Source organism: Psittacula echo (assembly GCF_963264785.1).
Source record: "Psittacula echo genome assembly, chromosome: 1".
Taxonomy (NCBI): Eukaryota; Metazoa; Chordata; class Aves; order Psittaciformes; family Psittacidae; genus Psittacula; species Psittacula echo.
In genome coordinates this window covers 80,448,924-80,466,080 of record NC_137735.1, presented here as the reverse complement: position 1 = coordinate 80,466,080, position 17,157 = coordinate 80,448,924, and the positions used below count along the sequence as shown (strand labels likewise).

Sequence of the window (17,157 nt, the reverse complement as noted above, 5' to 3'; positions counted from 1 at the left end):
TGTGGCGTGATAACAGAATTTAGTAGTCTTACTACTAACAAGAGTGAATTATTTCTTTCCATCCTTCTAACGAGTGACCATCCTTCTAATTATCAGTTAGCTTGGAGACTCCTCTGGGAGCCCCTGAGGTTTCTTGGGAGGACTCCCCCACTGACTCAGATCACCGCAGGGGCAGACAAGGACCATCCCTAGTGAATCATCAGGTATGTTTGAACCAGGTAAAGGGGATACCTATCAGTCGTAAGGAGGCGTCCTATGCGAGGTAAAGGGCGCGGGTGGTAGGTAAAGGCGTATACCTGGCTGCTGGTAGACACCCACAAGAAGCAGGGGGCATCTTGTGGTTTGGGTCCTACAAGGCACAAGGGGTGTCTTGTGGAAATGGTTTTGGGTCGTATTGGTATTTGACTTATTTTGTGGCTTGTTACAGTAATGATTTTGGTCTTGTGATTTTGGTCTTGGTGACAGGATGTTATAACTGTGTTATTAATTGTTGTTTGTTTGATTGAATTTTAGTCTCTGTCTCAAGTGTTGTAACTGTGTGGAGTGTGTCTGTGGGACCCCGTGTGTGTGTGAATGTGAGATTGATAATGGGAAATCAGCAGAGTGGAGAGATCTTGAGAAAGAGTCCTTTTGGGTGCATTTTGATGCATGGGAAAGAACTGGGAGGGTTTCTCGGGGGCTCGGTAAATGAGAAAATGTTGGTAAAATATTGTAACCAATGGTGGCCTTTGTATACTTTGGAAGATCAGGAAAAATGGCCTAAAAATGGAACTCTGAACTATAATACATTTTCACAAAAAGTAATGCTGTTTTGAGGGGGCAAGGAAAATGGCATGAAGTAATGTATGCAGATATGTTTTTCACTTTAAGAAACCACCCGGCTTGACGGACGGAATGCAAAATGAATATAGCTTTGCCAGAGCCCTTAATTTTGGCTGCGCTTTCCTTTTCGGACAGGGAAAACCAGACAGCTAAGCTGGAGAGATGTTGTTCAGCCTGTGATATCGGGGGAATAATGTTTAAAGTTAAGAAAAAACCAGGGTAATCAGGAAGATAGGTTGGAAAATTATGTATCAGAGGTACCTCCACGGGGAGCACCCTGTGCATCTGTCTTATCTGATATTGATAAGGAGGAAGAGATGACTGTCACTGGCAACCAGCAGCAGATTCCCATTCAGAGTCAAGACAGGGTTAAACCAGAAGTGCTGCAGAGCAGGGTGAGTAGCTGTGAGGAAAGGAAAAAGGGGAAAACCAAGGGGGAAAGGAGGGGAGCTCGCGCAGCGCCTGTGTTTGAGCATGGGATGAGTGCTGGGGCAGGCGGACAAGTGGGAACAGACGGACTGAGGGCTTGTTGGATAAATGCGGACGGGAGTGAAGGAGGAAGCATGGAGAGCGTATAGGAATCGGGAACAGGTAGAAAAGAAAATGCTCAGTCGTGCTATAGCCACGGCTGCGGTGGTTGCTTTGAAACTGGTGGCGGAGGGATGTCAGGCAAAGGTGGAGGTGGGGGAGAGGGCTCTTACCGGATGGGTGTGCGTGCTGGATGTTGGAAGTGGAGGCTGCCCTTGGGGGGTAGTGCCATGGGGTGGCTCTGGTGACTGAATTGGAACTAGACTGATGGGGACCTGGGGAATCTACCCTAGCAGATCCACTGGTTACGTTAAAGCTAGGGACTAGAGGAAATCCAGTGGAATTTTTAGTGGGTACAGGAGCAACTTATTCAGCGTTAAATCGGAGGGAAAAGAATTTGTTACAGTTGTAGGAGCTACTGGCTGCCAAGGAAAAGGAAACAAAAAAAAAAAGGGCATTCTTTCTGAAACCTTTAGAGTACAAATTGGGAAACCAAATGGGAACGCACAAATTTTTATGCGTGCCGAATTCTCTAAAATCTTTATTAGGGCAAGAAGCAACATTTAAGGAAGGCAAAATGGAATGAAGAGTTAAAACCGATCAATTAATTCCAGTTTTGAGTTTATCTTTAATTCAACAGAAAAGCGAACAGGAGGACCTCCCTGAAATAGAAGAAATCCTTAATCCTTACCATTGGCCAAAGAAGCCCAAAATTTATTTGCTTTTGAATGGAAAATCCTGACCCGGGAAGGAAAACCCAATTAACTTGGTCGGTATTACCTCAAGGGTTTCAAAACAGTCCGATGAGTTTCGGAAGTCAGTTAGCACGAGAACTAGAATCACGGAAGCCACCCACTCAGACGGGGACTCTGTTACAGTATGTGGATGACCTATTAATTGCCACAGAAACAAAGGAAGAACGTGTCCAGTGGATGGTGGGATTATTGAATTTCCTGGGACTGAATGGCTATCGGGTATCCAAACAAAAGGCCCAACTAATTCCAACCTGAGTTTCCTACTTAGGCTATGAAGTAACAGGAGGACAGAGAGAACTTGGAATTGTTAGAAAAGAAGCCATTTGTCAATCTCCACGACCGTTGACCATCAAGGAGCTCCAGATGTTCCTGGGAATGACCATATGCCGCAGACTTCAGATCCGTGACTATGGTGTTCTGGTAAGACCGCTATATGAACTGTTAAAAGGAAATCCTCCCTCTTTGGAATGGACTGATTCAGCAGAGAGGGCTTTTAGAAATTCAGAAACAGAGCTAATGAGAGCTCCAGCTCTGGGGCTTCCCAATGTAAGCAAACCCTTTTGGCTATATTCTTATGAAAACCAAGGAATAGCCTTGGGGGGGGTCCTTGCTCGGAAACTAGGACCCTATAAAAGGCCAGTGGCATACTTTTTGAAACAGCTGGATGAAGCGAGCAAAGGATGGCCCGGATGCCTAAGGGCTGTGGCAGCGGTTGTCATGAATACTGAAGAGGCTTGCAAATTCACCTTGGGACAAAAGATCCCTGTGCTAGTGTCCCAAGTTGTATCAGCAGTCCTGGAACAGAAAGGAGCCCACTGGTTGTCTCCTTCATGGTTTGTAAAATACCAGGCCACCCTTGTGGAACACGATGATACAGAAATTGTGGTCACACATTCACTGTGAATCCAGCATCCTTTTTGCAGGAGCAACCGACAGAACCACTAACACGTGACTGCTTGGCCACTGTAGAGACTGTATATTCGAGCCAACCGGATTTGATTCTTGGTTTACTGATGGTAGTAGCTCCGTGAAAAATGGTGAACGAAAGGCAGGATATGCCGTTACCACCACTTCACAGATAATAGAAGCTGAACCTTTACCCGCAAACACCTCCACCCAAAAGGCAGAATGAGAGCCCTGGTATTGGCCAAAGACAAAAGGATAAATATTTGGACTGATTCTAAATATGCATTTGGTGTGGTCCATGCACATGGTGCCACATCTGGAAAGAATGAGGACTTTTGAACGTACAAGGGAAACAGATTCAACATGCTACAGAAACTGCTGCTCAGCTACCTGAGGAAGTAGCTGTTATGTATTGTAGAGGGCATCAACAAGGTGACCCTAATCAGGAAACTGGAAATGATTTGGCCGATTCTGAAGCCAAACAAGAAGCTGAACAATCTGAAATCATGTCCTTAATCCCTGATGGCAAACTAACAACTGAGAAGTCTGAACCTAGATATTCAAGAGAGGATAAAAAGTTGATTGAAGGTCTGAAGAGACAGGAAAACCAAGAGGGTTGGGTTCAGATACCTGATGGGCGAATTGTAATTCCCTCTAATCACCTCTGAAAGTTAGTTCAGGAGGAACATAATGAAACTCATTGGGTAGCAACTCTTTATCTACAGATTATAGGAAGGAATCTATACACCATAGTTCAGTTAGTGACAGAACAATGTCAGCTCTGTCTTAAGAATAATCCTAAAACTGACAATAGGAATCAAATTGGGACAATTGGGAGAGGAAGTTATCCAGGACAAGAGTGGCAAATAGATTTTTTTGAATTCCTGAGAAAAGAAGGTTATTGATATTTGTTGGTGTTAAAAGACTATTAGGGACAAGAGCAACAGGTTTAGATTATCCGATTCACCCTTTGAGATCTGGAGACTGGGTTTAAGAATATTAGACCTGTGTACAAAGAAATGCCACAGGTGTAGGTCACTGTTCAAACTGCAATCACACTATTAATAGAGATGGTATCATAGTTCAGTGGTGGCCCGTGCCTGAAGGGAAAGGATGGTATTGGTTATGTGGAGAAAATGCTCCTAAGACTCTACCTCAACTGGAAGGCGCGTGCACCTTAGGTGCTGTGGTACCCAGGTTTTGGCTTCACAAGGAGGGGTTTGTTCCATAATCAATGGTTCCTATATAGATCAAAGTGGCAGAATTGAAACAGATCTGGAGGAAATTTGGAAATAAACTGAAATATTTCACGCGATGACCAAGGATGATACATACCTCTTGGGTTTTTGAAGAAACATGGAGAAAGTTAACTTCATGGTTACCTAATCTCTCCTAGTTGAGGCAGCTGGTTGCAGGAATCGTACTAATAATTGTTTTAACGCTGATTACTTGTAACATGATAGTGTTCTTTTTGGTATTGTAAAAGGTCTGTAACTGTTTATGAAGATTGGAAAAGACATAAGGTTAGGCAACAAGTTGGAAGTGGTAAATACTTTGCCAGAACTCCTGAGTAAAGTGGAGTTACCTAGCAAAAGGATTTGCAAAGGTAAAAGAAAAGGGGGGGCTTGATATAAGGAAAGCAAGTGCCTGGAAAACCTAGGGTTAAGACACTTTTAACTTAGGTCTAAGCTAGAGAACAACATTTGTGTTGTAAGTTTGTGGTGTGATAACAGAATTTAGTAGTCTTGCTAACAAGAGTGAGTTATTTCTTTCCATCCTTCTAATGAGTGACCATCCTTCTAATTATCAGTTAGGCTGGAGACAGTGACTCCCGAACATCTGCTAGCTTGGGAGGCAATAAATTTTTGTGGATGAAGGTCCCACTGTTCTAAATGTTTGTCTGCTATCGGAAGCTTGCAGATATGGCTGGTTTCAGCTCCTTTGTGATTACTGGGGCATCCAACTGTGCCAAAGGTGAAAAGTGCACCCTGAAGAAGACTGCTTACTTCATCTTGAAGACCCCTGCCCACGACCATCGGCCATTGGAGGGCAGTGCACAAGCACCAAAAGGGAGAAGACTTATGATAATGAGTACCTAAAGTAATTGTAATTTCCCCACCGAACTCTCGAACCTAATGAATATGCATGTTGGTGTGTAATAAATACCTGCTTGCTTAACCTCTCGAGGTGCAAGTTAGGAGAAGCGATCCCCCTTGCACCCGGCGCCGTAATAAACATACCTGCTTTAGAACTCTCTTTGAGTTGTAGAGTCTGATTTCGTGCTTCAGTACAGATGTGTCTTCTGAAGGGTTGTTTGTGCTGGCGAGAGAAACGAGGTGGCTTAAAACTGCTCTGGGATCCTAATGCGAGCAAGTAGAATGAGTTGACTGTCCTTGCCTTTGTTTTGTAAGGTAGGCGAGTGTGGGGGTTCATTTTTGTCCTCATCCCCCTGATCTTTACCAGGAGTTTTCCATAAATCAAGGCAGGATACAGATTTGGAGAGCCGATTGACCCCTATTCTCCGCTTGGTGTCTTAATCCTATCCTGACCTACTGTAGGGATTATTTAGCAAGTTGGAAAAGCCTCATGCCCTGTCTGCAGCTCCCTGTGCCTTGATACAAGGTGTGACATTTAGAGCGGATTCCTGACATGGCAGGAGGAAGAAGTGGAAGTGGCTCATGGTGTGGGGCAAGCATGTACAGCGTGCGAGCTCTGCACTATTTCTGGTGCAGGACGGCACGGAGCCCTGCGTGTTGGGGAATGGCACTGGTGCATCCAGTGTTCACACTGGTTCTGGCTTCCCCAGGTTGCTTGTCTGTGGCGCAAAGCCTCCGGAGCTGCTGTGCTTCCCCAGCTGGCTCCTCCTGCCTGGAGAGCGCAGGGGCTGCTGGGCCAGGCTCCTCCAATTTGGCACTGCTTAAGGCCGTGGGATTTGACAAGTTGCCATGTTGTGTTCTGCTGCTGGCAGGAGAATCCCAGGCTTGCTTCCCCCCCTCCATGTATTTAAATGATCCCTTTGCTCCTACGGTCCTGAACTGGCTGTCGAGTTGGCAATGGAGAGAGGGTTTTGTCACTTTTAAACCTGTTGGAAACTTGGATGTGGGCAGTAGGAGCTCCCCTGTGGCAGAAATGAGAGAGAAGTATGTGCTGCATCTTCCAATGGTTGTGTTGAGCAGGTTGAAAATCGGCTGTCTTCAAGGCATCCCATGAAAGTGGTGTTGTGACCAGCATATTAAAATCAGGCCACCAAAGTCTTCCTGTCGTGTTTATGCAAGGAGATGCTTGTTAGTGCTAGCTGTCCCCTGGCCAGCCCAGTGCTTTTGGATGTCTGCTTGTGTCTTGTGCAGAGCCAGTGCCTTTTGTCCCTTTCTAGCTGATGGAAGGATGCGGAGTTCCCATTTAACACATCCCTGGCTGTATAATGCAGCTCTTGCTGAAACTAGTCAGATTAAAAGCATGAAATGAAATGAGCTGTGCAAGGAGCAGTCAGCTAACCCACCATCCCCACTGATCTAAACATCAGAGAGTGGAGATCTTAAATGGTATCAATGTTTAAAGGGACTCTTGGAATTGCTTTGTCTGCCAGGCTTTGGGATGGATCTGGCCCTCTGTGGAGCATCCTGCTGCCTCCCTGTGCTGCAGAATTGTGGGGGACCCTTGTTTGTGCAGTTGGTGCAGCATAATAGGGAATGACGTAATAATAGGGCTGTCTGCTTAACCAGGGAAGCTTGCTGGGAATGGACTTGTGAGCTACTTTGAGTTTGTGGTGCTCTGTGAGACAGCTTGTGGAGCGGTTCTGCGCGAATTGCAACAACTTCAGCGGGCAGCAGGTGAGCCCTCGCAGTCACTCACAATGTGCCGTTGTGCTGGAGAGCAGAAATGGGTACCTTTTGTTTCAGGAATGTATGTACAGGCTTCATGCTTTCCACTTACCAAGTTCCAAAACCCAAACATCGAAATTACTGCCTAGATTTATTGTGTTGTTCTGTTTTGAATTCCAAGTCTCAGATGTTGCTGTTAACTGAAAGTTCGTCCTCAGCAATAAGCCCTGCTGTCTGACTGGAAGGAACTTGGATTTAAGAGACATCAGACATGAATGTCACAGAGTGAACAAGACTCAAGTTTCCTGTGTAGATCAACATTGGTGATGTGCTGGAGATGTTGCTGGACTTCTTAAATCATGTCTGCAGCTGAGCTTTGATTTGGGATTGAGCAAGACATTTTCTAGTGCCTGTTTCTGCTGTTCGTTTATTTACTTGCCTCGGCCAGGTTGGACTTGGAGAAACCTTCTCTAGTGGAAAGTGTCCCTGCCCGTGGCAGGGGTTTGGAACTGGATGAGCTTTAAGGCAGCTTCCAACCCAAACCATTCTGTGACTTTATGACTGTATGACTCTGCAGCAAGCAGTACAGAAGCCAGGCTGGTGTCTGAGATAGCTTGGATGAAATTGTGTGTTTGTTCCTGTGGGATAGGAGATTGTGGCTGGAGGAGGTGAGACATCTGGAATGTATGTTATATGCTCCAGGTCTCAGATGCTCGGTTTGGGTCTGAGGGAGGCATGGTTTTGTCCTTAGCTAGAGTGTAACCGACTGCTGGGAAAATCAAGGCCCTGAAGGAGGTATCTGGAAGGAGGCTTGCTCTGATAACGAAAGGTGTTTTCTGGTTGAGACAGACTAAGCAGAGTGGAGAGACTGACTTGATTGTCTCGTCTTTTTATACTCCTTTCTACTTCTGAAGAGGAACTAGATAATACTGTTTTCCAGTGGGTGGTTCCCGTGCCTAGGATTTTATCTCCTGAAAACAATCTTTATCTTTGTTGCTTACTGGTGAAAGTCTTGGGGCCCCTTTGGAGAAAAGCCTCTTGTGTGTAAGCATTGTCAGACCCATGGGTTCCGCTTTCATTCCTGGCCAGTGAAAATGTAAACTGAGTGTCCTTTGCCCTCTTTGTTCTGGGGATGCAGGGAACTTCAGCTCTGTGTGCCAGCCGCAGGCTTGCCTGAAGGGAACGGGAAGGCCTCTCAGCCCTGCCTTATATAACCTAGATGAGGCTTGTAGATGGAGGAGCATGGCTGGGACATGAGTCCCAGTGGCGTCCAGGCAGCGAAGGGTTCACACGCTTTCCGGAGTAAAAGAGAAAGCTTTCAGCTGAAAAGTCAGAGTAGCAGCTGTCCATGTAGGAAATCTAATGTGGAATAAACTGGTGGTCCAGCAGTGTTCTGAACCCAGCCTGCTGCTGGAGAGACTGCAGCGCTGGATACTGTCCCTGTGTGTAGCAAAGGGGAGGCAGGGGAAAGAAGGCGAAACGGCTTTGCGTAGAAAGGGGGGTTAAGGTGAAACTGATGACTGTAATGGTGAGAAATGCCCAGAGATCCCTGGTCTTAGGTAAGGATCTCGTTCTGCGGTCTCTTGTAGAGCAGAGATGTGAATTTAAAAAGCAAATGGAAAACAAGCCTGCTCATACTACTAGAGATACCTCAAGGCATTTATGAAGCTTTAGTCTTCCTGTTCCCTTCCCTGTGGCTATTGTAACATGTTTTCTGGTTCTCCTTCTAGGTATAACTGCTGAGACTTTCTAAAATGCCTTTATGCTTCCGGAATTACGTCGCGTATGCCGTACCTGGAGTGCTGGCACTTCTCGGGTGCTGGTGGATTTATTCCCATAGAAAAAAGCATGGAACCTATCCAGATGAAGAAGCAGTAGCTGCTGAAGAGCAGCAGGAAGAAGTGACAGAGCAGGATTCCACACCAGGAACAGAACCATGTGTTCCTCAAAGACAGCTCTCCTTGCTGGAAGGGGAACACACAGAGAACAAAACCTCGACCTCCCTGCTGACAGCAGGGTTGACGATGCCCTCTGTTATGTGTCACCCTGATGAGAGGCTGGATCTCTCACCAGACAGGCCAGTAACAACGAATCAGCCCAGCACCCTTGAGAACAACAGTGAAAAACTAGAAGAAATGGGATCTCAAGACGAAAAGAGTGTCCCTGCTTGTGTTTCTCTGCCCTGGGAGTCTGCCTGTTCGGAGCAGGCAGGGGAAGAAGACGTGTCCAGGTCAATTGCCAGTACTGTCCCTGTGTGTCAGGAGGAGGAGGACACACAGCCAAAAGGGGATGAATTGAGAAGAGAGAAGATTAGAGGAGTGGGTTTGTGCAAGGAAGACATTGAGAAAATTGAGCAAGTGACAATACAGATTGTTTCCGAGGTCATTTTGGCAGCAACTGAGGAAGTGCTGTGGGGTGCTGCAAGTGATGGGTCCACTGAGATCTGCCAGGCTGCTGCCAGTCGAGTTGAGACACCTCTGGAGATGGCAAGCGTTGTTTCCTCTGATCAGATGCTTGCAGAGGAAGCTCCAGTAGGCAGTGAGAATGTTAGGAGTGATGGTGTGGTACCAACATCCCTGCAGGCAGAGGAACAGGGTCAGAATGTGAGACGTTCAAGCTGTTTAACACGTGGCTGTTCATCCAGCCCTGAAGAGGGAGACACAGAAGACTGTTGGCAGAGGAAGCCTGTCCACAGTGAGGGAGTGCTGCCCGCTCCTGCAGGTGATGGGTCCACTCAGCTCTGCCAGGCTGCTGCTAGCCAAGCTGAGACACCTCTGGAGATGGCAAGTGCTGTTTCCAGTGATCAGACGCTTGCAGAGGAAGCTCCAGTAGCTGATACGAACACTGCTGGAAAGAATGATGCTGCGGTCCTGACATCCCCGCAGACAGAGGGACAGGATCAGGATGTTACACGTTCAAGCTGTTTAACACAAAGCCCCATTGAGGGAGCCACAACAGACTGTCAGATGAAGACCCCTGTGTGCAGTGAGTCCCAAGGAGGTGGTCGGACTCCTGTGGAAAACCACAAAGGTTCTCCAGAAAAGGCGCCTTTGGTTAGGGAGGGCTCTGTGTGCAGCACATCCACATGTGAAGGTGGGGCATGTGTGAAGCGCCCGCTGCAGAGCACAGTGCTGGCTGTTGCATCGGGCCAGCATTCAGAGTTACGTAGTTTATCTGCAACCCGAGACACAAGTGCTGGGCAGAGCTCCAGCCCAAGTGAGACTCAGCCTACTCTGAAGCTGCCTGAAGACAATGAAGTACCATACAGCAATGGAGTACTGCGAGAGGATGGTCCAGACCCATGTAATGAGTGTAGCAAGGCACCAGGAATAGATGGAGACTGCCCACAAGGTAAGCGATTTGAAAATGCTCTTACACACGCACGGTGAACAAGCATTTTATGTGCTGTAACCTTCCTGCTTCAGGACATGTGCAGATAAATCTTCATGTTTAATTTCCCCAGGAAATGACTATTTAGCCCTCAAGTGCTGGTGGGTCTGCATTTGCTCTCTGAATTCATCTCTCTGTAGGATCCAGTGTTAGCTGGCCTACAGGAGGAGCTATGGGGTGTGTATCAGCTCATGTTGGTCTCCTACCAGGTTACATGGCCAATCTGCTAAAACTGAAGTTGTTGCTGTAGTGCAGAAGGCTTCTGGTAGCTATATTGGTTCATGTGGCAAGGCTGGGGTTGTCCTCACCAAATCTGTGCTACAGACCTTCTGTGGGACTTTGTCTTCCAGGTTTCCCGCATCAAGTAGAAAAAGTACTGAGCCTGACTGGCGAGACACAGCTCCTTGAGCTTGATGCCAACGTCCACGGTCTACTTCCAGCAGCACCACTGACACTTCATTCCCTCCTTATGACTGCCTGGGTGAGTCCCAGCTTGCTGGCTATGCTGATGTCGGGGCGGAAGGCTGTTGCTGGTCACTGCCATTGTAGGATGCTGTATCCATGTGGCTGGCTCACAGGCGCCCTCAAACCCAGTGTGATTTTGTGTGGCTGGTTGTTATCCAGCTGATTTAGCTGTTAATAGATCAGGGTTATCTACCTGTTCTTCCACTACTGTTCCCATTGTGCCTGTAGTAACGGTGCACGTAACTGTTTCCTTGGATGTGAAGATAGGCTTTATTCTGGAGAAGTGAATTTATGCTGGGAAATGAAAGGCATTTTGGATGTATTCCAAGCACGGTAATGCTCGGAAGCTGCCCGGCACAGTGGCTCTCTAGCAGTCGGGGCAAAGGACTTTGAAAATGAGGCCTCTGTGACAAATCTTGGACAATCCCTGTGAAGATTACCTTGATGTTTAAAACCTCCATGGGCAGGGAGTCCTGGCAAGTTGCACAGCGTTGATAGTGCAGCATGGCTTGACCCATCATTCCTGACTCTGCTCACTGATCTCTTGGGTAAATAAGTCTTGCAGCTGCTCTGTGCTGATAGTCTTTTTGGGAACAAGATGGGCCCCAGCCCAAGTCTGATTTCCTTGAGAACAGCATGCAGTTAACAATGGGTAGTCTTCTGCTCCTGCTCCAAAGCAGTCTTTAGAAGTGAAATACTACAGTGCCGTGGCTGTAAGCCTCAGGAGGTGCTGGTGGAACAGGGAGTTGCTGTGAATGAAGCTTCGAGTTGCAGTGAACACTAATGAGAGCTTCTTTCCTCCACGTGACAGCTCTTCCTCCCGGATGGAGTCACTGTGCCGGTGGTCGTGGCGCACCAAGTTGATGCAGGGCACATGTTCCTGCAGCAGCACACTCACCCCACTTTCTACGTGCTGAGGAGCCTTGAGCAGCAGATGTGCGTCTGCTACTCTCAACCTGAAATTCCAACCCTGCCAGCTCCAGTAGAAGGCAAGTAACTTGACTGTTCACTTAAGAAACTTCGAGGGTCATGTGAAATCCTGCTGCCCTGAGTTAGGCTTGGGAGGTTTCCCAGTGCATGAGGTGTGATAGTTCGTTGGTTATTCCATTGATTTGGGCTTTTTTTTAAGCTCTGTTCTTCCTCACCCCATTCATCCCTGAATACTTCTCCAGCCACATAGTTGCACATTGAAATTTGGAAGGAGGTAAGTCAGTCTTGGGTTATTTCTTATCTACCTGGCACCTGGTATATTTTTGCTGACAAAGTGTGGAGCTACTCCCGCATCTTCCTAGTGTCACTGCCTGTACATGGTCTAAAGTGGAGGGTGCATCACATGGAAAGGAGTTATTCGTCATAACTAATGCCTGAAGTGCTGATTTCTGGAAATCCGCTGAGCTTTCTTCTCTGTACCCTTATGTTCCGCAGTCGGTATTATCTGCGCAGCTCCAGGCCTGGATGGGGCATGGCTACGGGCTCAAGTTATCAGCTACTTTGAAGAGACCAGTGAAGTGGAACTCAGATATGTGGACTATGGAGGATATGCCAAAGTGAAGGCTGACACAGTCAGACCAATCAGGTCTCTAGCTCCTCTTCCATGGCCTGAGGCCAAATCTGGCTCGAATCTTCTTCAGAGGCATCTGTATTGTTTGAATTCCTTCCGGGTTTTTCCACAGCTGAAGTGGGAATTGGTAGAAAGGTTTGCCTCAGCAGCAGGGGTGGGTTCCCTGGCAGCAGAGCAAGCTCTCACAAGGCTTTATTGAAGGGGAAGGAAGAGGAAATTGTGACTTCTGTCACTTCAGCATGGCAGCTGAGCAAAAGGATGCCTTTGGGAGGCCCCAAGGTGTAGTTAGTTGCTGAGCTAGGAATAAGATTGGGATTCTCTGTGCTCCAGCCCCACTGTCTGGGAGAGCTGTATTGGATGAGGGTTTTCTTACACAAGCTCATTAAATACTTGCTTGTGCCCAGAGGTGGGAGGAAAGCAGTCAAGCCTCCATGGTGGAGGTGGCTTTTGCTTGGAGCCCAGTCCAACGTGGCGTGCTCATCAGACAATGGGTTGCTGCTGCTGCTTAGATTGCTGGGAGGTTGTTTTTGACTGTCATCAATGTTACACTAAATCCCTCTTACAGCAATTGATTAATCAATGTCACCTTAGAGAATACAGGAGTGACTTAAAGCCCTGTTCTTATTCTGATGGATTCTCTTTTCTTTAAGGTCTGACTTTTTATTGTTGCCTTTCCAAGGAGCAGAAGTTTTCCTGGACAATGTGGTGCCTCTTGCAGGTAATGGAGCTCCTGACAAGTACTATTGGCGGTCCCACTGCAGTGTCAGTGGGTGCCAGCGGTGGGCAAGCAATGATCGTGCCTGAACCTTCCCTCTCTTATTGCAAGCACAGCTCTGGTGTGACTAGAGCAAGGACTGGAAAAAATGAATTTTATTCTTCTAAATGTGCTAGCATGGCAGAACCTGTCAGACTCCAGGGGAAAGATGATAAATGTCCAGGCTTTTTCCGGCTTGGAGGAGAGGGTGAATTACTCTTCTAAAGAGCAAGTTGGCAGGGCTGGCAGTGTATTAAGTGAAGTAGCTGTAACCACTCTGCCACCTTCTGTCATAAAGTAGCTGTAAATGCAAACTTAGTTTTAATGTGTTAAACCAATATCTGATACTTTCCTACTAAGGTGACTGACGTGTATAGTTCTGTGTTCAAAATGCTACCGTTCAAGCCCTGGCAGAGTGTCATGGTGGTAGAGATGCCTGATGCCTGGGGGCCTAAGAAGCTGCCTTGTACGGAAGGGGTTTCTGTGGGAGCTGGGGGTCAGGCGGGTCAGTAGTGTCTTCAGGGTCAGTGAAGCCCTGAGGCCCTTGAGCTTAGTTTATTAAGGATCAAAATACTAATGACCGCTGAAAGGTACTGCAGATACGCACTTTTCTATTGTTAAAGCCTCCTAATTCATCAGCCACTTAAATTCCTATTAACTTAGCTAGTGGCTTTAGAAAGCACTTCATTCTTCCTTTCAGCAACCCAGCAGGCATAATGCTTGTGTGATCTCCAGCTTAATAGACTGGTTTCAGCAACAGTGGGTGAGGATTTGCTGGCCTAATGGATGTAGGAGGTCAGGCAAGGTGAGCTTAATAGTCCCTTCTGGCCTTTGAAGCCTGTGACTGTCATTTGTTTTCTCCTGCTCTTCCCCAAGATGAGGATCGCTTCTCCCCTGAAGCTGACGCAGCTGTTGGCGAGATGACCAGAGGCGCAGTCCTTGAGGCGCAGGTACGTGGAGCTGTTGGGAAAAGTCTTGTTGCTGATGGTACTACTGCTGTGACTCTGTGCACCCCCCATCCTGTGTGTGTGAAGACAGACAACAAAGCCAGAGCCTGGAAGTCTGGCTGCTGAGCAGGGTCTTGATGAGAACTTCCTGGTGTAGCATCAGTTCCCGCTCAGGGCTGTGTGGCTGGGGAGGGATGAGTATTCCCTCTTGTGAGTGATGTGGGCAGAAAGCCAGGGTATGGATTTGAGTGATGAAAGTGAACTTGCCCACAGGGTGTTCCAGCTGCTGCCTGGTGGCAGGAGCTGCATTTCCTCCAGCCTACACATAGGAAGGGGTGTCTGATAGGGAGCGAATGATGCTGGCATTGCATCCTTCACGGCTCACAGCAGAACTGCTGCCCACTCTGGTTTTTCTGTGTTTCCAGGTCACAAATTATGACAGTGCAACAGGACTGCCACTGATACAGCTGTGGAACCTGACGGGCAATGAGGTGCGTGCGTTGACGTACCTCTTTTGTTGGAATTGATGCCGATGCAGGCTTCCTGTTGTTGATTAGGAACTTGCTGATCGTTTTTTCTCTAGTGGTTTGTTCACCTTTCTACTTTTTGTTTTCTTTCTTTTCACCTCCCTTTAGGTGGTGTCCGTAAACAGAACTCTGGTGGAAAGAGGCCTTGCTGGGTGGATTGACTACTAGCAATGTCCTACCATTTCCCTAGAAACACATACCTCATCTCGGTGAAAGGCAGGGTTATTAAAAGCCATAATGACAAATACTGTAGCTTTAAAGCAAAAAGTCGTCTCTGGCCTCTATTCAAAAGCTGAATGGGAAAAACCTTAAAACCTTAGGGCTCGTTCGAAGGTAGCAGATGCTCCTTAAGCTGTGATTGTTCCACATGTATAATAGCCGTGAACTTAGTGTCTGCTTTCCCTTCAAAGTTAGAATTATAGAATCATAGAATAGTTAGGGTTGGAAAGGACCTTAAGATCATCTAGTTCCAACCCCCCTGCCATGGGCAGGAACACTTCCCACTAAAGCATGCCGCCCAAGGCCTCATCCAGCCTGGCCTTGAACTCCGCCAAGGATGGACCATTCACAACCTCCCTGGGCAACCCATTCCAGTGCCTCACCACCCTAACAGTAAAGAACTTCTTCCTTATATCCAGTCTAAACTTCCCCTGTTTAAGTTTGAACCCGTTCCCCCTTGTCCTGTCGCTACAGTCCCTGACGCATAGTCCATCCCCAGCATCCTTGTAGGCCCCCTTCAGATACCGAAAGGCTGCTATGAGGTCTCCACGCACCCTTCTCTTCTCCAGGCTGAACAGCCCCAACTTTCTCAGCCTGTCTTCATACGAGAGGTGCTCCACTCCCCTGATCATCCTCGTGGCCCTCCTCTGGACTTGTTCCAACAGTTCCATGTCCTTTTTATGTTGAGGACACCAGAACTGCACACAATACTCCAAGTGAGGTCTCAGGAGAGCGGAGTAGAGGGGCAGGATCACTTCCTTCGACCTGCTGGTCACGCAACTTTTGTTGCAGCTCGGGATGCGGTTGGCTTTCTGGGCTGCGAGCGCACACTGAAGCTGGCTCATGTTCATTTTCTCATCGACCAACACCCCCAAGTCCTTCTGCGCAGGGCTGCTCTGAATCTCTTCTCTGCCCAACCTGTAGCTGTGCCTGGGATTGCTCCGACCCAGGTGTAGGACCCCTTGCGCTTGGCATGGTTAAACTTCATCAGGTTGGCATCAGCCCACCTCACAAGCGTTACATTGGTTGTCCTTTTTTAACAGGCTCTGCCTATGAAATTAATGAATGTGATTAAGGAATTTAATGTTCAGTGATGGATTTCTTGACTTGAAAATCGTGGCTTTCTCTCTTTCCCTTCAGGACTCGCCGATGCACAAGGCCCTCTTCTGGGTAGCCATGGCAGTGCTGCAGCTGGATGAAGTAAACCTGTACTCAGCAGGTACAGACCTGCTTGAGCAGAATCTGCACACCCTGGACAGCCTTCGAATATTCAACGGCAAGGTGAGCTGTTAGCGACCAGCTCTGACTGACACTGGGTTTGTGTGAGCAGTTACATCTGTTGATAACGGAAAAAAACACAACTCTTGTCCTCCTGGACACTGGGTAAGCAACTGAAATTGCAATTTGCATTAGGAATTGTTCCACTTGGGTACTACCAAGAGTAAAACTGCGATGTACGTAACTGCGTTCTGAACCGGCACAGAAATGTACAGGTGTGTTGTGTTCAAAGGTGTGTTTGGTATTTCAGTGTAAGCTCTTAAAATTACTCTGTCACTTGTCAAAAGAACACCTTGAGCTATCATGAGCAGCTCTTGGGTCTTCTTTTTCCTGGTCAGAGCCCGGAAGAGGTGTTCATGGAGATCAGGAGGCCCCTCGAGTGGCACTGCAAGCAGATGGACCATTTTGTTGGGTTGAATTTCAACTCCAACTTCAACTTTGCAGTAGTGGGACGCCTCCTGAAGGGTAAGAACACATCTTGCATCTCCTGTTAGAGTTGTGCTTCCTTACCCTTCGTGTGAAGTGTCCTGAGAACATGCTGATGAACACAGTAATGCTTCGTAAATATGCATTGAACATTAAATACAGTATTCGGTTTTTAACCCCATTTCTTAGGGTACAGGCACCCTTCTGCTACCACTGTAGCAAGAACTGTGAGGGTTTTACACACACTACTAGCTCTGGTTAACAAGCACAGGAACTGTGACAAGTTTGAGGTGAACACCCAGAGCGTGGCTTACCTGGCAGGTAAAAGCAGACAAACCAGCGTTGTTCTCAGTTTGTGCTGACTGAAAATGAATGGATTCTTGTGGGAATTCTTACGGGTTTAGGTTGATAAAATTGTACCAGCGTGAAGGACACTTGTAACTGGGGGTGGACGAGGGGCTGGGCCAGGCTGGGGTGCATCAGAGACAGCGTTTGGGGGGCTGAAGGCTTTGCCCACAGGGCAGTGGCTGTGCAGCAATGGAAACGCTTCAGGGAGGCTGTAGGTTTCTTGATTTAAGCCTTGCAGTGTGTGCCTTACAGTGTGCCAGTTCCTAGTGATCTACAAACAGAAACTGTGACCCTGTGAGGGCAGGTATTTAAGTCAGGTAATTGTGACTGGATGGGGATTAGCATTCTTTTTAAATGGCCTGCTTTGAATCAAAACAAAGACGACCACTGGGACATAACCACTCCGCACT

General features: G+C 47.5%; 1 protein-coding gene across 1 annotated transcript; it reads left to right on the top strand.

Moving 5' to 3' along the window:
* Nucleotides 1–1,139: 1,139 nt before the first annotated feature.
* On the top strand, nt 1,140–14,644 carry LOC308232940 (uncharacterized protein; the record flags this gene model as incomplete). The annotated part of the gene is made up of 13 exons (XM_080639296.1): nt 1,140–1,217; nt 2,229–2,324; nt 2,460–2,525; nt 4,518–4,617; nt 5,030–5,111; nt 8,673–10,183; nt 10,573–10,703; nt 11,499–11,676; nt 12,113–12,263; nt 12,899–12,966; nt 13,879–13,952; nt 14,375–14,440; nt 14,585–14,644. The coding sequence occupies 13 exons, from the start codon at nt 1,140–1,142 to the stop codon at nt 14,642–14,644; spliced, it is 2,661 nt and encodes an 886-aa protein (XP_080495422.1).
* Nucleotides 14,645–17,157: the final 2,513 nt, after the last annotated feature.